The sequence below is a fragment of the Silurus aristotelis genome (assembly GCF_946808225.1).
Source record: "Silurus aristotelis genome assembly, chromosome: 22".
NCBI lineage: Eukaryota > Metazoa > Chordata > Actinopteri > Siluriformes > Siluridae > Silurus > Silurus aristotelis.
Window position 1 is genome coordinate 14,380,831 of NC_139595.1, and position 26,705 is coordinate 14,407,535.

Genomic DNA, 26,705 nt, shown 5'->3' on the forward strand with positions numbered 1-26,705 from the left:
ATTCTATGTGCAGATTATGGACTTTATTATAGGATATAAATGGAAATGCGGTGCATCTGGAACGCATTCACAGTACTTCATTTTATGTTAAAGTCTTATTTCAAAATGGATTATATTAATTATTTTCCTCAGAATTCTACAGATTATCCCTCATACTGACAACATGAAAGAAGTTTGTTTGAATTCTTTGCAAATTCAGGGGAAAAAATAAATAAATAAATAAAATTACATGTACATAAGTATTCACAGTCTTTGCCATGACTCTCAAAATTGATCTCAGGTGCATCCTGTTTCCTCTGATGATCTTTGAGATCCTTCTACAACTTGAAAACCTGCTCCGGGGCGCTTTGGACCCAAGACTGGAACGATGGTTCATCTTCCAATAGGACAAAGACCCCAAGCACACAGCCAAGATAACAAAGGAATGGCTATAGGACTCTGTGAATGTACTTGAGTGGCCTAGCCAGAGCCCAGACTTGAACCCGATTGAACATCTCTGGTGAGAGCTGAAGTTAGCTGTGCACCGAAGCTTTCCATCCAGCCTAATGGAACTTGAGAGGTTCTGAGAGGTTCTGCAAAGAAGATTTGGAGAAACTATAATATTAAAAAGAGTTGTAATTGTGCCGAAGGTGCTTTAACAAAGTTTTGAGCAAAGGCTGTAAATACTTATGTACATGTGATTTTTTTAAAAGATATATATATATATATATATATATTTGCAAAGATTTCAAACACACATCTTTCACGTTGTCATTATTGGGTATTTGAGGAAAATAATTAATTAAATCCATTTTGGATTAAGACTTTAACATAACAAAATGTGAAAAAAGTAAAGCGCTGTGAATATTTTCGGGATGCACTCTATTCGGTTATTAATATTTTTTACAAATGACAATATTACTTATGCCTCTTGGGTCACATTGAATGGAACATACAGGAAGCAAGTTATATTATAGTGACTATAGATGCTTAAATTATACTAATAATATTAATGTTCCTTTATGGTTATTAAGACAAAAATGAAGATTGCACCGAAGGTTCTGTCCTAAAAAGTTTTCCATGGTGTAAAAATATAAACATACAATTTCAGAAAATTGCACTTGAGAAGATCTACCACTGGCGACTCCTTCACTGTTAAGTAAACCTCACTATATAAACAGTTCTATAACTATTTTTAATTAAATATCAAGATGTCATGTTTATTACGTATACTACAATATGCCACATAGGCTGTACAAGTCCCTGTATATAAAATGCTACCATAGAAAGATATCATAAGCGTATTACAACAGTAGGCCTGCGATTCATCCTACAACGACTATAGCATAAATAAATAATGGTATAATTACGCTTTAACTTTTAAAAATTTTTGTATCAAATGAATTCATTCATTTTATTTCTCTCCCTTATTCTCTGTCCCTCCCTCTCTTTATCTCTATGACATAACTTTCTCTTAGTTCCACCTCTGATCCAGCACTCAGACTCCCAAAGCGCCTCCATAGGTCAGAGAGTCTTCATCCCATGTGTGGTGACCTCCGGCGACCTGCCCATGTCCATTACTTGGCACAAAGACGGCAAGCCCATCAACGCCAGCTTAGGTGTCACTATCGACAACATTGATTTCACCAGCTCGCTGCGCATTTCCAACCTATCTGAGATCCACAATGGGAGTTATACCTGTATAGCCCGGAATGAAGCGGCTGCTGTGGAGCACAGCATTCAGCTTATTGTTAAAGGTCAGAGATCAAATTTCTAAGATCTTTCGAGGGTGACAATAAGCAAAAATTAGCAAGTAATATATAACTTAGGTTCATTTCTTACAATGGCTATATGTATGCACCCTGTAATTTCTATCTGACCTGCTCTTATAGAACAAATAATTAACTATAGAAGTAAATAATTAAATTGTGTATTTCAGAGTGATATACATATATGTACAATCTCAGGTGTGGTAGAAGATTCCTTATTTATATGCAGTGGTGGATGAAGTACACAAACCATGTACTTGAGTTAAAGTAGAGATACACTCTGTAAAATATGACTCCAGTAAAAGTAAAAATGTTCTGTTTAAACTTATTTGATTAAATGTACAAGTATTTGCCTTCAAATGGACTTAAGTATCCAAAGTACTATGATTTATTATGGCTATAATTTTTCTATTATAATTTTTTAGAGTTGATTAAGACTGTTGCTTAATCAACTCAGATTATGTGAAAAGACTCTAATGTTACTCTTAGCACACTGATCTATTAATCGAATGATATAAATGAGTCAAACACTGATTGACATCTATATGTATATATATATATATATATATATATATATATATATATATATATATATATATATATATATATATATATATATATAGTAATAAGGAAATAAGGCCGCGGGTGTTGTTGTGAGAACTGTATGTTGGTGATAAGTAGATACACCAAGCGGCAATTAAAACAAGTTTAAAACAGAGCTCGCGCTCGACCCTGATTGGTGGATTGCTGCGTGCTTGACCAGTTAAGCTTTTATCAATCATAAATAAAAGGAACAACTGATTTTGCAAAGTGTAAATGAGTAAAAACGTAAGAGATTTGACTTGGAAATGTAGTGAAGTTAAAGTAAAATGGATATACTTCAGTATACTTCAAGTACTGTGAAGGATTACATTTACTTTGTTACTGCTTACTATTGTTTATATGTTAATTTGTTTGTTTTCTACAGTCCCTCCACATTTTGAGGTGCAACCTCGAGACCAGGACGGAATCTACGGGAAATCTGTTATTCTGAACTGCTCGGCTAAAGGAAACCCGATTCCTACAATTGTGTGGAAACATTCTAAAGGTTAAAATTTTTTTATAAAGTTTGTTGAATTTGCAACTGGATAATATTTTTGTTGAACTAATCGTTTTAATTAATTTCCTTAATTGTATTAAACTAAGCATTGCTGCTTCTGTTTTAATGCTTTGTTCATGAAAAAGTGAAACCTCATTCAGCTTCATTGTTCTTTGTAGCTGAATTAAGATATATCTAATATGCACCAAATTATAGCAATGCCAAACAGCTAGCTCGTGAAAAATCACAGAAACAGACTGTGCTCGTGTAAACATTGATGGTAATTGAACAAATTAAATAATTGCACTGCTTCTTTGTCAGTCTGAAAGTACATAGAAATTAGGGTTCAATAAAAAAAGATTGTATTACTAAGTGTATACATTAGTAGGCAGATTTGCACTGTGCACTTCATTTTGGAAGACTGATTCATGCAATTGTGCAATCAGCAAATCATGAGGCAGCAGCATAACATGCAATAAAATCAGGCAGATACAGATCATAATCTTATTTCTCAAATCTATTCAGTTATATTTGTATAGCGCTTGGACTTCGTCACAACGCAGCTTCCCAGGAATAAATACATTGAGAATATTACCTTTAAAGTCATAAAATTGTCCCTAAGTTAATCCTATGTGAGTACGCCAGAGTGGACTGTTGCAAGGAAAAACTCCTATAATAAAAACTCAAGGAACCAGACTCAAAAGGAAAACCATCCTCAGCTGGGTCACATATAAAATTGTATGAAACCTTGTTTTATAAATTGTGTTCCCAGGCGCTGGAGTTCCACAGTTCCAGCCCATTGCTCTGAACTCGGGATCTCGTGTGCAGTTGCTAGAGAGAGGCTCACTGCTCATTAAACACGTGCTGGAGGAGGACAGTGGCTACTACCTGTGCAAGGTCAGCAACGACGTGGGTGCTGACATCAGCAAGAGCATGTACCTCACCGTCAAAAGTAAGGAGCTTCACTCAGTCTGTGTGTGTCTTTGTGTTTTTGTACATCAAGTGTTGCCCATTATGCAGATGTGCTCCTAACTGGGTATTGAAATTCTTTTATTAAATCCACTGATAATTAGTCAACAAAACAGACACTTCTGGTCATTTCATTTTCTTCATTAGTGAATTGTGTATAAAAAATCAGCATATATGATAAAATACATTTCACTTAACAGAGGAGAGAGTAAACACTGCATTTCATGCAGTAATCAAATGATTAGTACATTTTCCAGTCTGATGGGCTTCGTGTGTGTATATATGTGTGTGTTGGATACAGTCCACAGCACCACAGCGCAGGCCCCCAGGCAGCTTTCTGCCCTGTTGAGCGTTGTGAATGCGGTATTTTTCTCCACAATAAACTCTATTTGTAAAGGAACAGACTTATATACCATCCATTACTTCTTCACAATTTGAAACAACACAGATATGTTTACTTTTGCCTACGTAAAACATTCCATTATCCACTTTCAATTATCATTTTTAATGACGTGTAACTTAAATTAGGGGCTATTTAGCATAAATCTTCATCGAACAAATGTTTGGCAGATTGAATAGTTTTAATTACTATAAAAAGATAACTGCGACATAATTTACCTTTTATGTTAATATAGGATAAAATATTAGTGTCAGGATCAAACTATTTGTTTATCAAAAAAAAAAGCTTTCACTGCATAAAATCTTTATACACTAGAATATTTAAATGATTTAAAAAAAAAAATGGCCTAGCCTATTCAGAAGTCATAAAGGATGGTGATCAGTATGCGTTAGTATACTTCATACAGTACATAATTTAGCAAAAGTGTACAAGTTACAGTACCATAGTGTATAAACTATACAGTATATATGTTTGTGGCATCTGGCACGTGGAAGAGCACTGGTTCGAGTGGAGGACGGAGAATATGCCGTTATTTTTGCCTGCTGCGCCAAAACGTAAAAATATTTTTACAATTCATCATTTACCAAAAAATCATCATCGTAAGATTGAAAGAACTTATGTTATTTGTTACATTTATATGAACATACATTTGAAAGTTTAATATAAATGAATTCAGTGCATTTTATTCATTTATATTCACAGTTAATGTTATGGAAACTTTGCAAAACAAATTAGGGTTTTGTTTGAAGCTAGAATCTTTAGAAATTGCAATTACTTCTAAAGTCTTTTTTGTGTTGTTCTGAAGTTTTTGATCTCTGTTACATTATAGTGCTGGTACTGGAGACTCTGTCCACTAAAAAATAAAGAAAAATATAATTTGGAATATCCACGATGCAAGACAAGTAACATTATGTATTAGGCATTAACCTGGGATTTGCATCAAAAAAGAACTACTGCCAGATCTGCCCAGATAATGAGAAATAACATATACCAGGCTGTTATATAATACAAAACAATAATTTCTGGATATATCCCAAATTTTTTTATTCTAAACATAAAAAGACAGTATTTTCATCATTTATAGTTAATTTAATGTTATGGAACGCCCATGAGACAAATTAGTTCTCTGTTATACATGTAAGCAAACAATGTAAACCTCTCTCAGAAGCTTCTTATGTACTGAATTCTCTTACAAATAATAGAGAAAAATATAAGAGAAAAAGGGGAAAAAAAGCACAACTTGCCATAGGAACTGACACTAGAGACTCCTTTTATAAAGGTTACAGAAACTTGCAGAACACTTCACATCAATGACTGTATGGTTTTCTTTACTAAACTTGTATGTGTGACTTCTATACAAGCTCCTGTGAAGAAGCTTATCAATGTCAATCTTTTATTTATATTACAGATGGGAAGAAAAATCATGCACCCATTCTGATTTGAGAATGAAAGAAAATGAATTCACCTTCTCACTAATCAGAATAAACAATTCCATATCATTGGTATAAAATATCCCAAATTGTAAAAAAAAAAAAAAAAAAAAAAAAAAGATGGATATTGGTAGGAACTGGAACATTATTTTTGCCCTTATTCATCATGCTGTGCTTAAAATATACAGATCTTTGGTTGTAGGATTTTTTTTTTTTTTTTTGCTTTCTATTTTTCTCCTTCTGGTTTTGTTTCCTTCCTCGGCTGCTCATGTGAAAGCTCGGCCCTCCGCCTGCAGTATCAAAAGGGAAAATGTGCAGCCTGTGACCAATTGTGCATGGAAAAGGGGGAATCACTTTGGCATGGCAGCGTGTTTTACACACACACACACACACACACACACACACACACACACACACACACACTTACTGCCCCTCCCAGCGTGAAGAAAAATGCACTTTACTGCACTCCATTGGACAGCAGGGAGGAGGTTAGGTGATACCATGTGAGTGTTTAGGAGAGGGGTGGAGAGGGTTGGAGATGGCCAACCAAGGCGCAGTGACGTGGCCTACTTTTTGCCAAGGTGCCCTCGCAGATGTAGTAAAGAGAGGGGATTTCATACAGCTCTGCTTCAGAAGACCTGACCGCAAATCTGATATGACCACTAGAAACACATTACACTGATTGATTAGTATGTGGTGTGAATAAAAAATAAAGGAGGAACGAAATTAACACCTAATACCCCTTTAAAAAAAGAATCTACACCTTTACAGATTTCTAGTTTTGTCAAGCATATGAGCAATAATTTATTTTTAATTACGTTATGGGCCTTTTTGGGGAAATCCTCAGGTCCGGATAGATATCAGCCCTTTATTAATGCTCACATGGTTTGCTGTAAGCCTGAATATTTGTCAAGGTGCAGTAGTTGTTTTTGCTCCACCAGGTGGCGCCCTGCCAAAGTCATAGAAATGAAGAAAATACCCGCAGTGCCCCCTGGTGGCATGGATGGCCTAGTTTTAAAATAAACACAGGAAATTGGCATTCAGTGATCATGCGTTAATATGCGTTAATAATAAAAAAACAAGCATGCAATAGGTTTTCAATGTCATTAGAAAGCTGGTTTATGAATGAAAATATTTTACGATATTGCATAAATCAAAGCAGCCTAATGGTTAGTCTGTGCTCATATTTCAGTCAGTGAAGTAGAGTATCTCAGCCTTCCAGAAGCCCGGCATGACATTTTTATCCAAGCTCAATATAAATTCAAAAAGTGATTAGTTGATTCCAGTCATGCTGGTGGTTTATCAGACACTCACAGCCTTCTGTCCTGCCCCTAAAATCCTGACAAGTGTATGAACAAGCTTGTTTTTTATTTTCTTAGACACAACAGCTTTATTTTGTTTCTTTATCTTTTAGTGTTTCAAGATGATAAGACGTTTCATGCTAATCAACAATAAACAATATCGGATAGGCACATGTGGAAGGCGGGGCTAACAGCTTAAACTAATGAATGAAGACACAGATATCAGTATACAAATTATTTAACTATACATATATTACTTTATTATACATACTCTGATTTTGTGAAGCCTTCAAAAAGAAGTATTTGGCTGATTTCGTTTAAACTCAGAACATAGATTCATTCAGCCTATGGATTATATTAGGTGATTTTTTTAAAACCTGCTTCAGTGACACATTCATACCACACTATCAGCAGTGATCGGGTTTGCAGGTCTGATCAATTGTTTACTTAATCATCATGTTTTTTTTGCCCCTTTTGGAGGTAAAGTAGATACACTATACACCTATCAAGTAATCAAAGTACAAGTGACGCAAAAGGATCTGAACATCTCTTATTATTACAATTACAAAGAAGTTGAGATGCTGTGTAAAATGTACGTGAAAAAATATCTTATTCACAATAGAACCTCGAAAATATTTCAGAATCGGAAATCAGTCAGAGCTTTTTGCTGAGTGTATTTGCAGATGCAAAGAATATGTTTTGGTGGCAGAAGCTTCCAGACAACAACACGCAGATCATAAAAAAAATAACGATTAGATAGATAGATAGATAGATAGATAGATAGATAGATAGATAGATAGATAGATAGATAGATAGATAGATAGATAGATAGATAGATAGATAGATAGATAGATAGATAGATAGATAGGATGGATGTAACATCATAGAATAAGGTGTAGGAATGTTCTAAGAAGTAGAGATGTACATATTTATATTGCACAATGGGGAGAGAATTGAAATGTTCATTAAGTAGATTGCCTAGAGGAAGAAAAATTTCTTGTGTCTGTCTGTCATGATGTGATGTGTCATGGATGTGAGAGATTCAAAGTGATTTTCTGAGTCCTTTTTTTCCCTCTGGATGTATAGAGTTCTTGAAGGGTGGGCAAAGGAGCACCAGTAATTCTTTCAGCGGTCTGAACCATCCTCTTTAGTCTTCTGATATCTGATTTTGTAGCTGAGCCACTATGTGGACAAAAGTAATAGGACACCTGACCATATGTGTTTTTTCTTCAAACTAGAGACACACAATTGTATTGGATGTTTTTGGATTGGGGTATAATACAATTTTGTGTTCACTTGAAACCCAAACCCGTTCCAGCATGGCTCCAGGAAGATATGCTTTACAAGTTTTGGAGAGGTACCTGAGGTAGCATCACACAGTTGTTGCAGATTTGTCGGCTGCACATCCATGATGCGAATCTCCCGTTCCACCACATCCCAAAGGTGCTCTATTGGATTGAGATCTGGTGACTGTGGAGGCCATTTGAGTACAGTGAACTCATTGTCATGTTCAAGAAACCAGTCTGAGATGATTTATGACATAGCACGTTATCCTGCTGGAAGTAGCCATTAGAAGATGGGTACACTGTGGTCATAAAGGGATAGGCATGGTCAGCAACAATAATCAGGTAGGCTGTGGCATTGACACGATGCGCAATTGGTACTAATGGGCCCAAAGTGTGCCAAGAAAATATCCTCCACACTATTACACCACCACCACCACCAGCCTGAACCGTTGATACAAGGCAGGATGGATCCATGCTTTCATGTTGTTGACGCCAAATTCTGACCCTAACATCCGAATGTCGCAGCAGAAATTCAGACTCATCAGACCAGGCAACGTTTTTCCAATCTTCTATTGTTCAATTTTGGTGAGCCTGCGCGAATTGTAGCCTCAGTTTCCTGTTCTTAGCTGTCAGGAGTGGCACCCGGTGTGGTCTTCTGCTGCTGTAGCCCATCCGCCTCAAGGTTCGACGTGTTGTGCGTTCAGAGATGCTCTTCTGCATACCTTGGTTGTAACGAATGGTTATTTAAGTTACTGTTGCCTTTCTATCAGCTCGAACCAGTCTGGCCATTCTCCTCTGACCTCTGGCATCAACAAGGCATTTGCGCCCACAGAACTGCCGCTTACTGGATATTTTCTCTTTTTCGGACATTCACTGTAAACCCAAAGATGGTTGTGCGTGAAAATCCCAGTAGATAAGCAGTTTCTGAAATACTCAGACCAACCCGTCTGGCACCAACAACCATGCCACGTTCAAAGTCACTTAAATCACCTTTCTTCCCCATTCTGACGCTCGGTTTTGAACTGCAGCAGATCGTCTTGACCATGTCTACATGCCTAAATGCATTGAGTTGCTTCCATGTGATTGGCTGATTAGAAATTCGCGTTAACGAGCGTTACCTAATATAGTGGCCGGTAAGTGTATATACCATGTGTGTGTGTGTAATAAAAAGCTACATTCTACTCTGGATAGATTTTCTTTTAAACCCATAAACTGCTAGGGGAAAAAGTATCATCCACCTCATTGAACACACTGTAAAGGACAGTGAAGAGCACACACATAGGGAGATGAATAAAAGCATTTAGTGTTATTGTGATACTGTGTGTGTGTGTGTGTGTGTGTGTGTGTGTGTGTGTGTGTGTGTGTGTGTGTGTGTGTGTGTGTGTGTGTGTGTGTGAATTATTTTAATTTCTTGGTAGGGACCACTTTTTTCTAAACCACAAACCACCAGATTAGAACTATCTAATTGGTTCCAATTAGAAAAACTGCTTTTGTCAAAAAAATAATAAAAAATAAATAAAATGGGATAGAATATTTTCTTTTAGAAGCTTAAATAATCATAGAAATGGAATGTGTGTGTGTGTGTGTGTGTGTGTGTGTGTGTGTGTGTGTGTGTGTGTGTGTGTGTGTGTGTGTGTGTGTGTGTGGTTGGAGGCTGAATTATTTGCTATGATGATAAATAGAGATTTTTCACCCTAATGCCCATTTTGATTATATACTTTCTATACAAAGGTTCGCACGCATTTCGATTTAAAATTAGATAAGTAATGCAGACTGTTTTTGGAATGTAACTGTGTGTATTTACAGAATTTACAATTCCTAATGTGACACAATCAACTAATCCGTGAATAGATACATGATCAATGCATTTCCTCTTAGAATTGGATTTTTCCTTTTATTTTCAGACATTTGTAATTATATTTACAATTATTGACATTTACAATTATAACTCAATATTAAAATATAACCATTATTTATTATATGTAACACTGATGCGAACAGCACTGGAAACCATTAGCTAAGCGATCATATTGGTACCGATTTAACATATCTTAGAACCCCATAAATTGCACACATGACCTTTCCCTGTGGTCCTTCTTAGTAGTTACGCAGTGCACTGGCTGCTGAAACAAATAAAAGAAGACGGCCCGATGTGAGGTTATAGCTGCCATCAGCGCTCCTCGATTTTACGAGCTCATAATATTACTAGATATTAAAAATATACATCAACGAAGCTGTTATGGGAATACCGTTTAGCCTCTGCTTGTCTAAAGCCCCATTTCTGCTGATAGTAAGAGCCGAATTGAGATTATTAGCAGGCTTTTTCTTGTTCATTGCAACTACCTCGCTTATTATGTTAGCTGTCAGGGAAGGAGAATACAAAAGTTTACCTGAAGATCCTGTCTGACACTGTGTTTATGGTTTGTTTTGTCCATGCTAAAACCTGACACGTCATATTGGAGATTTAAACATGAAATGTAGTTGGTTACAATGAAAGCATAATTACCAAATGTTTAGTCTAAAAACTGTGTTCAATCTATATAATTATACATATTTCATTGTCCAGTAATTGCTATCAGTAAATTGTAATTTAGTTTGTTTGTTCTATGCAAATTATGTAAAAAGAGTTAGAGTCTAAGACAAGGGTTCCCTGGTGGTCTAGTGGTCAGGCTTCGGCGCTGCCACGGCCTGGGTTTGATTTCCGGTCAGGGAATCAATTTCAGCCATTAGGGTTGCACAAGCTAGTGCACTCTTAGTTCCGGTTCCAAGCCCAGATAAAGTGGGAGCATTGCGTTAGGAAGGGCATCTAGCGTAAAAACATGTGCCAAATTGAACATACGGATCATTAATACGGATGATCCGCTGGGACCATCCCTAATGGGAGAAGCCGAAAGTTAGAGTCTAAGACTATCTATTTAATATAATTAGATAACACAATGTTCAGGCATAATTTTTCCAAGTCAAGTCAAGTTTATTTCTATAGCGCTTTTCACAACAGACATTGTCTCAAAGCAGCTTTACAGAATTGAACAGTGAAGGTAAACAATGTGTATTAATCCCTGATGAGCAGCCATGGTGACTGTGGCAAGGAAAAACTCCCTTAGATGTAATGAGGAAGAAACCTTGAGAGAAACCAGACTCAAAAGTGAAACCCATCCTCATTTGGGTGACATCAAGAGTGTTTATAGTCTTTAAAACAATACAAAACACCGGAGAGTGAGAACTAACATAAGCACCGAATGTAAGATTATGAGTAACGTCCTTTCTACAGTCTTTATAACAATATAAAGTTATAAAGGTTAATAATAACCTCCATTCTTTTGGCAAGATGTTCCACAAGGGCGTTATTAAAGGCAGGCAATGATGTAGGGTGAGAAAGCCTGGGATGCAGTTAGGTGTTCAATAGGGTTAAGGTCAGAGCTTTATAGTAGGCCATTCCAACCAATTGTAATAGTCAGGCTGAAACAGTTTTAGAACATGGTACAGGTCTGGAACTTAATAAATTAATTTCACCAAGATCAAATAATATAAAGCTTTTAATGAACTTAACAAAAAATAATTATTAGTCAGTAAATGAAGACGAATTATACATAATATCTGATTTGTGCTGTATTTACAGCATTTGGCAGATGCCCTTATCCAAAGTGACAATTATCTCATTCATACATCTGAGCAGCAGCCCAGTGATGGGAGTGTAGTGGTGGTGGAATTTGAACTCATGACCTTCTGATCAGAAGTCCAACAGCTTAATAACGGAGCTACCCCTTCCCCATGTAGCTTTATAGATTTATAGATCTGTAGATCTTTCCCTGCTTGATCAGTTCTGGTTCCATTTATGAGCTTGTTAGCAGGCCCTCAATGCACTGCATCAGTTGTGGCAGAAAACCACATAGTGAGTAATATTTTTGAAATCACCAGCAATATAGTTATGGGCTCCTATATTTAAAATGCTTATAGTTAAACAACAGTAGCATTTAGAAAAGGTTTTTTTCTATACTTCACTTAAGTTTCGTGGCTGTTTGGCAAAAAATAAATTATGCAAAAGTTTTTCCTGTCCTGTGTCACCACGGTCTGGGGCTCAAGAGTGAATAAGAAATTAGACTTAAATGTTCCTGGCACTCATGCTGTTACACCAGATCACATCAGCATGCACTTTCTGCGTTCAAACTCCCGCCCGTATGCACTTCAGGAAAGAGCAAGTGCTGTGCACTTGTGTACATATGTGTAACTGTGTGTTTTTATGTGTGTAATGCAGCGTGTTGGATCAAAAAGAGCACTCATTATTAAATAATTCCTGTGTGAGATTGCTCTCTTTATGCTTCAGGATTATAAGCACTCCAGCAGAATTGTTTTTTTTAACGGATTAAAAGGAGACAAACATAAAAAACTTGTATATTATTTTACCTCACATTAAAATATGCAGGTTGTAATAACGTATATTAGTATATTTTAGCTGAGTTTTGTTCCACAAGCTGATATATCTGATATCATCTGATATCAGAAGGATCCCTGATGTATGTGTTAAAATCTATTTTTCTTATTAACGACATTGCATATTTTTAAATAGGTTTTTGCAACCATATAGCTGTGCAATCTGGACAGTTACAGAAAGAAAGAGGTTTACACATGCTGCCATTTTAAAATGATTCTAAAATTAAACTTTTTCATATAATTATACTGATGCTGAAGAAAAGCTTTTAATTGGCCCCTATTTGTCAAATCTTAATACTGTATCTCAGCTGCATGGAGTTTTTTCATGTTTTTTTTAAGCTTACATGCAAAGAGGGTTTTCTTTGCGTTCTCTGGTTTAATGCCTCTGTCCAAAAATGTGCAGGAAGGTTAATTGGATATATACTGATTTGCCTGTAGTCTGTGAATGTGTACCATCATCATGTCCTCTGTTGAAGCACTGACCCAATTAATGTGAAGTTCTTTAGCTTATATTAGGTTTCAGATCTATCTCAACCCTAGCCAGGGTGAAGTGCTTACTGAAAATGAGTGAATAAAAGTATTATCGTTTTGTGATTCCCCCATCACTTTACAAGATAAGGACATGAGGTTTAAGTGCCTTTCTAAGTTTTAAAAACACTAGGGATCCAGAGGGTTGGGAACGAGGCAGGAATACGACACATTCACAACACCAGGCAATTTAGCATCCTACTTCTGGCAAGTTTTGTGGGTGGGGAGGAAACCTTAGAACCCAGAGGAAACCAATGGACAGGACACGGGAAGAATATCCGGAAAAATATGACAGAAAGTAGACCAAGCTTAAAATCCACTTCACTGAACAGACTGTAGGCCAGTGTAGAGCACACATAGAGACGAATTAAAGTTTTTAATCTTTTGGTATGGACTTCTTGTATTAAGCCACAAACCACTAGATTAAAATATGTAATTGGCTCCAATGAGGAGAGGGGAGGAGGGGGGAAAGAAAGGAAAGGAAAGGAAAGGAAAGGAAAGGAAAGGAAAGGAAAGGAAAGGAAAGGAAAGGAAAGGGAAATGATAAAAAGAGATGTCCTTTCAGTTACTAATGTTAATGTTAGAAATGTATCTAGGTGATTGACAGTATGAATTGACTGCATTAAAAAAGTACTTAAATGGAACTTCAGTGTGTGTGTGTGTGTGTGTGTGTGTGTGTGTGTGTGTGTGTGTGTGTGTGTGTGTGTGTGTGTGTGTGTGTTTGTGTGTGTATGTATAGGGGGGTGGGGGTGCTCACCCTTAAGACGAAGCAGGCCTAGAGAAATCATAAAGTGAAACAGTAACTTCCTTGTAGATGACAAGATGTAGAAGGTAACAAATCAACAGTACTAACAGAGAAATGATTTTTGCTGATACAGCTGTCAAAACTCAATTCACATTTTGTTCTCCTCTATATGAGCTTGTGTTACTGGTGTCACTCATGGCATGTTTCTTTAAAAAAAAATTACATACTTTGTTCAATCAAGCCTTCAATCAAGTTCATGTGTTGGTGTTGAGTTTTTTTTCCAGGCAGTCTTTCACTGGTTGGATTAAATGGCACTTTTGAGTAATTGAAATGATAAAAAGTTCATTTAAAAACAGAAAAGGTCACATTTGCTGTATGCAAATGAATAAATGCGCATGAAACGATCATATCATGCAGATTGTTTGACATTCCGCCATTGATTAAAATAAATGAAAAATGTGTTATTGATCATCAAAAAAAAATAATAATCTGTCAGTTTCTCATTCTTTTTCATTCTGTTTCCCTCTTTGTCAGTTCCTGCGATGATTACGTCCTATCCCAACACCACTCGAGCAGAACAAGGTCACATGACTGAGATGAGCTGCACAGCGCATGGTGAGAAGCCCATCAAGGTGCGCTGGGAAAAAGAATCCCACATCATCAACCCTGACATCAACCGCTACGTGGTGAGCGTCAAGGAAGTGGCCGATGAGGTCATTTCTACGTTACAGGTGAGCGAGTCACAGTTCTATTCAGCCCTGGAACAGTGTTGGCAGATTACTTTGAACATATATGGAAATGTTGTTGTAGATATGATCCTTACAGTATGTCCATGCTTTTTTTTTGTTTCCTCACAGATTTTGCATACAGTCAGAGAGGATTCTGGGTTTTATTCCTGCATTGCTATTAACTCTTACGGTGAAGACAAGGGAATTATTCAGCTTATAGTTCAAGGTAAGGGGACTGCAAATGCGTGGTTAGGTCTTGTCTGAAACAATCATGGATCAGTCTATTATCAGACAAACCTATTTTGAAAAATCTTGGGGAGAATTATTCACGTGACGTAAGCTTAAAGATATATTTATGCCAGTAAAGTTACTCATATTCAAAATCGACTTCTGCTTAATGAGATTTTCAGGGATTTCCATTTAGCATATTCTAAAAAATATCTTGCAGGTACAGGTATAATCTTATAAAACATAATCTGCCACTTCTTTTCTCTATTATAATTTTAGATCGTCCAGACCCTCCTGAAGTAGAAATCAGAGAGGTGAAAGATCGAACCATTGCGCTCCGCTGGACAATGGGATTTGACGGCAACAGTCCAATCACTGGATATGACATCAACTACAAGAACAAATCAGGTAAAGAGCATGGAACTATTTCACTTCTTTACATATACATTGCACCAAAAATTCAGCATATACAGAATTTGTATTAGGCTTATTATCTTGATAGCTTGATTGTTACAGTGGGCAGGAAATAGTGGCAGTGTGAATGCTTTGCAGCATAAGTGTGCACTTTTTTCCCTACAGCATCCTGGGCATTGTCCCAAACTACCAAAGACGTCTCACCTCAGCTGAACCAGGCCACCATTATTGAGTTGCACCCTGCCTCGACTTATAACATCCGCATGTTTGCTAAGAATCAGATTGGAGAGAGTCGGCCCAGTAACGAGCTCACTATTACTACAGATGAAGCCCGTGAGTACACGCATGTTCATGGACACTATGCTCTACTTTTCCCCAGTTTTGCAGGCAATATTCTCACTTTCTACGCAGGGCAGTGTGATGCTAGTATACGTTTGGGTCTCTTAGTTTGAGTAAATAGAACATTTAACGCCACCGCATCCACAGACATTATATACAATTGTGTGCCTCCAAAATAGTGGTAACAATTTGGGGAGGAAGCACATATGACTGGTGTCCTGATACTTTTGTCCATGTACGTCTTGCACATTTGCAGTTGTAAGGTCTGTAAAGATGTGAAAATATTGCCATCTAGTGGAATCTTTTATATCAATTTATTTATTTTCTAACAAGTCGTGGTGTTTATGATGTTTGATTTCCGCAGCTCCTGATGGCGCGCCCCTGGATGTGCAGCTGGAAGCGATATCATCCCAGAGCATTAAAGTCTCATGGAAGGTAAAAAGGTTAATCCTTATAGAGATGTAAAGATTGAGTAACCTGCACACAGTTATCATATAAAAAAAAAATCCCTTTTATCTCAAGCTAGCAAACTATACAATAATAATCCCACTTGTCTAAACTATGTAAGGTAAATTACTAGACATGTCTTAATTTTTTTTTTTTATGGGAATGTTTCATATGGCTTGGCAAATGGATAATAATTTATCATTCAAGTTTAAGTAAGTTCAAGAAATTCAAGGTCAAGTAGGCTTTATTGTCATTTTAACCATATAAAGTTCAGTACACAGTGAAACGAATCGACATTTTTCCAAGACCAAGGTGCTGCAGCAAACAACATAAATTAATTAGAGGAACACAGAACTACACAAACTGGAACTCCACACAACTCTTCACATAACTAACAACACAAAGTGCAAATGTGCAACATTTAGTGCAAAAAGAAGAGAATTAAACCCAATTTCTTTGACACCATTAAAATAATACTGTCCTATAGCAGCACCTCGAAGATCAATGTCAAGAAAATCGCTAATTACACAATCAATGCTTTTCATAAAATTCCGTGCTGAAACATACGGCTCACACTGTCCATGTTGAAATCAAATCTCAGGCTCCTCACAAGCACCTTCAAAACGGTTTGATCCGGAGCTATCAGGTGTGCTATAGAGAGTATGGCACAGGAGGAAGCCCCCAGTACAACACCATTAATCTAGACACAACGGGCGACATGGAGTCCATCACTCTGGACAACCTGAAGAAGTACACACAGTATGAAGTGCGTGTGCAGGCTGCCAATCGGGCAGGAATGGGGCCCACATCTGAGGAAGCCATCATCACCACATTGGAAGACGGTCAGTCAAGTCATAGTACATCAATAGTGTCGATTAAACTTTATCAAAAAGCTCAGGAAATGTAGTAGATTTGTAGGGAATGAGAGCAGACGCTATGAATCAGAATAAGAATTCCTTTCTGGGTTTTTTTTTGTTTTTTTTGTCTCAGTGTTTTTGTTAGAAAAAGATCCAAAGAAACGATCATCATAGAAACATTTATTTGTTTTTTTTTTTACTACGTCAGAATTCCAGTGAATCCAAAGTTTAGGAATTCTTTCTAAATTCTGATACATGATTTAAAAATTATAAATCAATCCGATTTGACTTTTGCTTATTACTGATACACATATGCCTGTTCTTTCTCTCATTTATGTATACATGCCTGTTTTCCGTTTTTTTTTTTCTTCTGTCTGAACTTTGTGTCTCTGAGAGGACACATTTAATTGTACTCAGTCAGCACGTCCTACAATCACATCCCAAAAAACTCACTTTTTATACTTTGATTATTTACATATTTCTCTGAGATACAGTCCTATTTGCCTCATATTCTATCAATTTCTCTTTATTTATTGGAATTCTCGCTAATCCACTCCTTGTCCTAGTTTCATATTTATATGATTCTGTACATCTTGCAATGTTTTTTGTCTTTGTTCTTGTTTTTACACTCATCTTTTGCATTAGACCTTAACATTAGTTTCCACATTGGTCCCACATGCACTTACACATCAGTATAAAAACTGACCATCTTTCGTTTACAGTTGATCTATTAAGTGCTCAGGATGTTATGTGCATTCCATAAACCTTCTCTTTGATTTTCCTTTGTCCACTTTTTCCAGTTCCAAGCCGACCGCCTGAGAATGTCGTGACTACGGCCACAACCCCAGAAACCATCTCTTTGTCCTGGGCTCCTCTCCCAAAAGAAGCTTTAAATGGCATGCTTCTTGGCTACCGGGTCATCTACTGGGCCAATTTATTAGACGGAGGTGGGACAGTATATTATCTCTAACGCCTAAACATATATATATATATATATATATATATATATATATATATATATATATATATATATATATATATATATATATATATATATATATATATATATATATATATACATGTGATTGAATATTGATTTTTATCTATATTTATCTATATTATATGCAGTGGCTGTGACACATACATACTGTACACCATATTGCTAAAATGATTGGTTCACCTGGTCATAAGTATGGTATGTGATTTTTGAACATTGCATTTCTTGTTTAGTCCCAATTCGCTCTTATAATTCCCTCCACTCTTCTAGGAAGATGTTTCACTAGATTTTAAAGTGTGCTTATGGATATTTGTGTTCATCAGCCACAAGGGTATTACGAAAGTCAGGTACTGATGTAGGTGAGGAGACCTGGGGTGCAGTCAGCATTTCAATTTATCCCAAAGGTGTTCAGTAGGGATGAGATTAGAGCTCTATAGCAGGCCACTTAAGATCTTCCTCTCCAAAGCATATAAACCAGATCTTTAAGGAGCTCACTTTGTGCATTACCGTCCTGGAACAGGTTTGGGTTATAATTATCTAATATGATATTTCTTTTTTGAATGGATTTTTTTGATGACACTACAACTCACTACGCAAAAAGTATGTGTCTAAGGTGAAAAGAAATAAACTTGACTCAATATTAAAGTAATTTCTTAAATATAGCAAAAAAAGAAGCAAAAAGAAAACGAACAACCCAAAAAAAAACCAATCTAAAATAACAAACGCTGCTATTTAATTTCTAGTCTTCACCTGTAGGTGGCACTGTTAGTTCCCGAATACACTTGAAACCAAGTGGTGTAGGAAGTTGTGTGGAAAATTTTATTGCCATGGTTTTGGTACATACTAGTCCTTAAAGATCACATATCACATATGATGGAACTCTTCTAGGGCTAGTGATCTGTTGGTGTTGTGGGCTTTAGCGTAGAAGCAGCTTGTCTCCGAATAGTTTCTTGTAATGACTAATGACAAGGTGTGACACATGAACTGACAACATACCACATCCAGTAGTTGTAAAATGATAAACATGTAGAACCGTTACAAGAAATACATTGTCTTTTTATACGGCACTTTTTTTTCCATACACCTACTTGATATTTTACACTGTTTACACTGGTAAACTCAATACTTAAAAACTCAAAGTACATCTATGTAAATCTTTTAACCTAAAAACATAACTGGCACAAAAATAAAATAAATAAAGAAAGAGTAGCTGTTGACTGTTACTATTAGTTTTAAAATCAGTGTCATTACCACCTTTACTTTACCTTTAATTTTTAATGCCAGCTGCAGTCAAAAAGTAGCTCTAGTGCCATGTAAGATAATAGCTATTACTATATGTCATTGTAATTGCTAGAATAGGCAATGACGTGCATGTTTATTTCTGTATTTTATTAGAACTGGGTGAGATCAAGAACATTACTACCACAAAAGCCTCCTTGGAACTCGAAGGGTTGGAGAAATATACCAACTACAGCATCCAAGTACTGGCTTTCACCCGAGCTGGGGATGGAGTTCGCAGCGAACAAATATACACAAGGACCAAAGAGGATGGTGAGATGTTTTACTTTTACTTTTTACATTTTACGTTTTACACTTCACAAACAGACATAATTGCATATACACACATGTAAAAATCATGAAAATAAAGAAAAGGGTTTTTTTTCAGGTTTGGGTAAGAGATCAGTTGTATTTGTTCAGATTTATATTAACCAGGATATTTCTGATAAACTGAAATATCTGCTTAGCGTATTTCTGCTTAGCCCTGAAAATCTTTTGTCCATTTTACAAGATCTCAATTTAAGTTTTTTTATATATAATATATTGCAAAATATAGGTTTCTACATAATGACAAAGTGTAAATAAAATAAAAATGTTGTGCTTGTCTCCAAACAAAGTTCCAGGTCCACCAGCTGGTGTGAAGGCTGCTGCGGCTTCTGCCTCTGTGGTCTTTGTCTCCTGGCTTCCTCCACTGAAGCTCAACGGAATCATCCGGAAGTATACCGTCTTCTGCTCCAACCCTTATCCGACGGTATGCAGCCAAACCACAATACTGTGGCATTTTCTTTATAGCAGGATTATCATATGGCATGTCGGTGCTACATAGCTGGAAAACATGAAGCTTTGAAAACAATTACAGGTTAATGCACTAGTTACTTGTCTCTTGAACCCATTTGTCTTTTGATTTAAAGAAATCACCCAGTTTTGGTGAAGGAATCAATTTTTAATACCAATAGTGTTTCAAAATATGCTTTATTAAGTCTTATAATAGGAAACCTGCAAATCTAAATGTACAGTGAATTTAGAAAGTGTTAAGCTGTGTGCTAAAATGCTTAAAATATATATATATTTTTACATCAGTTTACACTCCATATTTTAAAATTGACAATCAAAAATCTGATTTTATTGACTCATTGACTAAAACAAGCTAACTAAGTTTTCTATGTATTCTAGACCCATTTAACATTTTTGCTATGATGCTTGAAATGTAGCTCAGAGGCATCTCATTATCTCAGAGATGTTTTATCACTTAATTAGAGTCCAGCTGGGGCAAGTCCAATTGATTGGACATAGTTTGACACACACCACTGTACATAAGGCTTAACAGACAAAGATGTGTATCAGAATACCAAGCCATCAGGTCAAACGAACTGGCTGCAGAGCTCACATGGGATTGTGTGGAGGCACAGATCTGAGAAGTGCTACACAATTTTTTTGCTGCGCTAAAGGTTATGAAGAGCACAGTGACCTCCATAATTTTAAAAGAAGTCTGGAACAACTAGGACTAGAGCTGGCTAACCGATCAAACCATGCAAGTGGAAGGGGGGGGGGGGGGGTCACATTCACAAGATTGTGAATGTGAAACAGGTGCATTGGCACCGAGTTCACTGAGTTGTAATGGCTTCTATGTAGACATTCACTGGGTACAATCCAGGAAATAAAAACATTTTAACATACGGCTGTAACATTCAGTTCCTCATTGTTTTATCATTGTATCATTAGTTCAGTGGACAATTGCAATTGTAGTCCTAAGCCATCTTCATGGTTCTTGAATTTAACCCTCTGCACTAATCTCATGCATGAGCATAACAAAATGAAAAAAAAAAAAAAAAAAAAAAGAAAGAAAAGGCTTGTATACTTTCTGAATGCACTGTGCATTAACTCTCTTTGATAATTGATTGGATTTTTAAAGAGGCCAAGCAACAATCATTTTTCACACTTAACTAAAAAAAATTGGAAAAAATGGTGGAAAGAGATTTCGTTTTTTTACAGTTTTTCAATGCCAAAGTGTTATTTGGTGGATTTGTAATAACTGAGTGAAGTCAAGTCAAGTGTCTTTAATTGTCATTGCAACAATATACAGTACAGGACACACAACTACATAGGTGCTACTTAAAAACTACATACAGTAGGTGCTACATAAAAACTGCACAGGTGCTACATAAAACACATAAAACAATATACATTAAAAAACTAATCAGAACAATCAGACAAATACACAGGATATCAAATAAAGTGCTTGTGTGCAAAGATGTGTGAACACCATTGAGTGCAACAGCACAACACAATAACACTGTAACAATGTGACACCGACCAGCTAAACGTGAACTTCCATATAGTAATAAATATTGTACATGTAAACTTTTGGTAATGATCAGCAGCAGATATTTTTGCAAAAGAAATTGCATTGAATGTGCTTGAGTGTGTGTCTGTGTATTAGTCCAATCTTTTGTTGAGGAATTTAATGGCTTATGGGAAGAAACCGTGACACAGTCTGGCTCTAAGGGTCCAAATCTGAGCATCAGTAATGAACCTTTCTTTGGAACATCACCATTAGCTAGATTTTACAGATTTTTTCTTTGCAACTTCTTCCTTTAAAATGGATACCCAAGATATTTTGTTAAATATAAATATAAAAATATCTACAATCTTTTATGCACCAACTGATTTGATTTATTTACAGCAGCAGTGTGTTTATAATTAAGTGTAATGTTCAGCTGTTGTCATCATTGTGTCTTTTGTGAGGTATTTTTAAAGAGGTTTTTTGTTATTTCTATATAAAGTTTCTGAAAGGTGCTTCACAGGACACTTTTCCATATTCTCTGCTTGGCTATGGCTAATACTTGTAGATTAGCAATTTGATGAAGAAAGCAAATAACACATACTTACACTGATGTATAAGAGATTGCGTGAAAACAAAAGTACAAAAAAAGTAACAAGTACAAGTACAAAAAAGTAAAATTCTCTTTTTTTTTTAATTTCGAATTTCCACACTGCAGGTCATCAGCGAGTTCGAGGCCGCGCCCGATGTGTATTTCCGCCGTGTGACCAACCTGAACCAGAATTGGCAGTACAGTATTTGGGTGGTGGCCGTGACTGCGGCTGGTCGAGGGAATGCGAGTGAGATCATCAGCGTGGAGCCGCAAGCTAAAGGTACAGAAAGGAACGATTTGTCATTATGAAGCTGAATGAGTTGGAAACTTTACTATCTGGCACAGGCGTTGAATTGGTGTGCAATATAATAAATAAAAAATGTAATTCTTTGTTTCTGTAAAAAAGTGTTCAAACAGTATATAACTTGTGTTACACAGTTCACACTCCTATATGGATATTTAGTATAATTCTTTCAATAGAGGCATAACATTTGACATTATCCATCATACATGTGTCATTTATAAGTAGCCATTTCTACTTATTATTACCTACATCGACTTTACAACATTCTGACCGGTGAGTGAATAACACTGATTATCTCTTTATCATGGCACCTGTTAGTGATGTGGGATTTATTAGTCAGCAAGTGAACGTTTTGTCCTTAAAGTTGATGTGTTAGAAGCAGGAAAAATGGGCAAACGTAAGGATTTGAGTGAGTTTGATAAGGGCCAAACTGTGATGGCTAGACGACTGGGTCAGAGCATCTCCAAAACTGCACCTCTTAGGGATGTTTCCGGTCTGCGATGGTCAGTATCAAAGGTGGTCCAAGGAAGAAACATTGGTGAACCGGTGACAGGGTCATGGACGGCCAAAGCTCATCGATGCATGTGAGGATCGAAGGCTGACCCGTGTGGTCCGATCCAGCAGACGAGCTCTTGTAGCTTAAACTGATAAAGAAGTTAATGCTGTTTATGCTCAAAGGTTCAGGACTGTTTTGGCAGCAAAAGGGGGACTAACACAATATTAGGCAGGTGGTCATAAAGTTATGCCTGTTCAGTGTACGAAGGCTTGTTTTGAGGATAAAATCCATTTACTGTAGGATCCTGCTTTTAATAAATGTTGTGGCTTTACATCATTTCCTCTGCTAGCTCCTGCTCGTATCCTAACATTCAGTGGCACTGTTACCACACCATGGATGAGGGACATAGTCCTCCCCTGCAGAGCTGTAGGAGACCCTCCTCCAACCATCAAATGGCTAAAGGGAAAGTGAGTTTGATTTTGAGATAATGACTTAGCAGCACACACTGGCATTCTGTAAATGTCCCATACAGCTTATAATGCAAACTAGCATGTTTGCTAAAAGCTTGTTTTGATTTTCCCTTTTAGCAACGGGACCCCTGCTCCGGTCTCGATCGATGGTCGGCGCAGTGTCCATAGCAACGGCAGCTTTGTGATCCGCACAGTGAAAGCCGAGGATTCTGGGTACTATAGCTGTATTGTCAGCAACAACTGGGGTTCGGATGATATCACACTAAATCTACAGGTTCAAGGTGAGTCTGTGAATCAGCTCTAATGGACTCTAAAGAAAATAAATGATGATGATCAATTAATCCAAGGCTTTTGATTAGCACCAAAATCCTATGGAAGCAGTAAAGGTATATTTAAAATAGTTTTTTAATTCAAGACCTGATAAGGACCAGATGTCCTGATACATAAAATCATCAATCATCAAGGGTGTACTTTCATTTTGGCATGCCTTTAGAATAAAGCACACTCAAGATTTAACGAAAACCCTGTTAATTATTGTTGTTGTTGTTCAAATAAAATAAAATAAAATACACTTTTGTAATACAAAACATCATTTTGCACATGCAGTACCTCCGGACCAGCCACGTCTCACTGTAACTAAAACCACCACCACGTCCATCACTCTGTCCTGGATCCCTGGAGACAATGGAGGAAGCTCAATCAGAGGTAAAGACGTCCATGTTTGCTGGTTTCATTATTGACCTTAAAACGGATTTGCGTAAGTAATTGGCATATTTTAAGTAGGAAACATGTAACAAAGCAGAGTAACGAATGGATGAGTTAAAAAATTGCCAAATGGTTTGTAATTAGTTTGTAATGAGTATGTTTGCTTTTTCAATTTAAGGTTACATTCTGCAGTACTCAGAGGATAACAGTGAGGAATGGGGAAGCTTCCCCATCAGCCCCAGCGAACGATCATACCGGCTGGAGAATATGAAGTGTGGCACCTGGTACAAGTTCACCCTGACTGCTCAGAATGCCGTGGGCCCAGGACGCATCAGTGAAATCATCGAAGCCAAAACCCATGGCAAAGGTAAAAAGTATTCGAATTAATTATGGTTTATTTCTATAGCGCTTTTCACAATGGATATTGTAAGAAGCTTTACAGTATGTAAGGTACAAAAATTCAAATATAAGCAAATTATATGTATTTATCCTCAATGTTAAAGCCTGGGGTGACTGTGGTGAGGAAAAACTTCCTTAGTTGATATGAGGAAGAAACCTTGAGAGGAACCAGACTACAAATGGGATACTAACAAATTATAAAATCATTCAAAACAACAGAGAGTGAGAAATATCATGAGCACCAGAGTGTGTGATTATGAGCAATGTCATTTCTAGAGTCTAATACAGTCAGTTGGAGTTGTGGAACCAGATGCTCCTTATAAATTAGCACACCTGAGATCATTATAGATTCAACACCAACTCCTCCATGCCCGGGTCCTTACATGTTCAATGATAGAAAAACAGCAAATGTAGAATGTTTTCTGAGTATTGATTGTCCAACTGGTGCTGGTACATTTCTGGATGGCCTTGCGGGGTCTGCATCTTTTCTCTGAAGGTCCAAAATCTTCATGAGGTGGGACACAACTGGAGCTGGCACAACCTCTAGATGCCTCAGAGTCCCTGTGGGGTCAGCAATTTCTAACTTTATGAGATGTCTTACAACTGGAGTTTACCCGATCTGGATGCCTTAGGATGGGTAGAGAAAGAGAAGCAGTGCAGAAAAAGTAGCCATTTAGGAAGGCAGCACTGTGTAATTATCAGGATGGTTTTGCATCAATCCCTTCAGTCTTATAACTGTGAACTGGCCACCAGGACACCGATATAAAAGTGTCCATCATACATTTAACTTTTACTTTTCCATAACATTTTCCATTGTTGATTCACTAGAGTATTTGATTTCTATTTTGTCACAATGGTGACTGTTCCAAGTTCCTTTCTTTCCGGTATGGGCTTGTTCCTGTTTTTGTATATGCAATAAGATAATGAACTTATAAGTTAATGATCAGTGGTGTTGCTTTAGATGATTGACCACAAATGTGAACATCATGATCAACTGTCCCACTTCTAGTCCTCCTGAATCTCTGAGGACCCATCAGAGGGTTCAGATATGGGAATAGTTTTAGTATCACAGCTTCACAATAAGCTAATTAAACAAAACAGAAGCACAAGCATGTAATTTATATTTTGCTGAATTTTCAGGATGAACCTGAAATTCCTAAAGTACAAATTTAGAGAATTGTAACTATTTAAATATCATATTATTTACCAAACCCCTAAAGATATGTGTGTTTACATTCTCTCTCCTCAGAACCACAGTTTGCCAAAGACCATGAGCTTTTCTCCAGCATCAATTCAACACGTGTGGAGCTCAATCTGATAGGCTGGAACAACGGCGGCTGTCCGATCAGCTCATTCACGCTGGAGTTCCGACCAGTAGACACTGCACCATGGACCACAATGCAGCGCACCTCTTTACCCAAGAGCCACGTGCTGTATGACCTGCAGGAAGGAACTTGGTACGAGCTGCAAATGAGGGTGGGCAACAGCGCGGGTACAGCTGAGAAGAGAGTGCTTTTTGCTACACTGAATATGGACGGCAGTAAGTGTTTTACCAAATACGCAACATAGAGCTTGGAGTAGTTTTTGCTATATTATTAATAGAATTTCTATCATGAATGTATGCAGTGTTTATTCAGATGCATATTGCATGCTGCTTATAAACAGATAAGGATTACATACAGTGTTAGGGGTCGACCGATAGTGGATTTCACTAATACTGATAACTAGGTTGGATCATACCGATAACCGATTAAATGACTACTGGAAAAAAAAACAAAAAAACATCACACTTAATGTAAAATAGTACTGAACTTTTAAAAAAAATGTGCTGAAGAGAATAAATAACATTTTATTATTTAAAAATATCATTATATAATGTATTCATTATAAATAATTAATATAATATAACGCTCTCCGTGCATCATGCGCCCTCCGTACAGCACGCGTTAAAATAAACAGCACGTGGTGCCAGTGATTCTCCTCTAGAGGTCGCTCTCATAATGACTCCAGGCCGGAAGAAAAACTATGTAATTATGTAAACTAAGTATGGGTTTTTTGCCTGGCCTTTCTGTTTTTTTTTGTTTAATAGAACTTGGTGAAAAGGACACCAGATCTAATTTTGACTTGCGATGACATACCTACATAATGATTTCTAAAATCATACTTTTAAAACAGTAGCTGACAAAAAATCCTCAATGGTCTATTTTGTTGTCCAGTTTATAATACACATGATTCACTGCACTGTAACAGGTGC

At 36.9% G+C, this 26,705-nt stretch overlaps 1 protein-coding gene across 3 annotated transcripts in view; it reads left to right on the plus strand.

The window, feature by feature from the left end:
- Nucleotides 1–26,705, plus strand: part of dscamb (Down syndrome cell adhesion molecule b) — a 142,647-nt gene that overhangs the window by 104,888 nt on the left and 11,054 nt on the right. For all 3 annotated transcript variants that reach the window (XM_083525448.1, XM_083525449.1, XM_083525450.1), the window contains exons 9-26: nt 1,458–1,736; nt 2,716–2,835; nt 3,599–3,778; nt 14,451–14,647; nt 14,774–14,870; nt 15,152–15,280; nt 15,452–15,619; nt 15,990–16,060; nt 16,674–16,914; nt 17,730–17,876; nt 19,322–19,477; nt 19,822–19,955; nt 22,204–22,357; nt 23,227–23,344; nt 23,465–23,628; nt 23,954–24,052; nt 24,231–24,419; nt 25,701–25,991. In XM_083525448.1, coding sequence (XP_083381574.1) covers nt 1,458–1,736; nt 2,716–2,835; nt 3,599–3,778; nt 14,451–14,647; nt 14,774–14,870; nt 15,152–15,280; nt 15,452–15,619; nt 15,990–16,060; nt 16,674–16,914; nt 17,730–17,876; nt 19,322–19,477; nt 19,822–19,955; nt 22,204–22,357; nt 23,227–23,344; nt 23,465–23,628; nt 23,954–24,052; nt 24,231–24,419; nt 25,701–25,991 — 2,934 coding nt within the window. The remainder of the gene's footprint in view (nt 1–1,457; nt 1,737–2,715; nt 2,836–3,598; nt 3,779–14,450; nt 14,648–14,773; nt 14,871–15,151; nt 15,281–15,451; nt 15,620–15,989; nt 16,061–16,673; nt 16,915–17,729; nt 17,877–19,321; nt 19,478–19,821; nt 19,956–22,203; nt 22,358–23,226; nt 23,345–23,464; nt 23,629–23,953; nt 24,053–24,230; nt 24,420–25,700; nt 25,992–26,705) is intronic.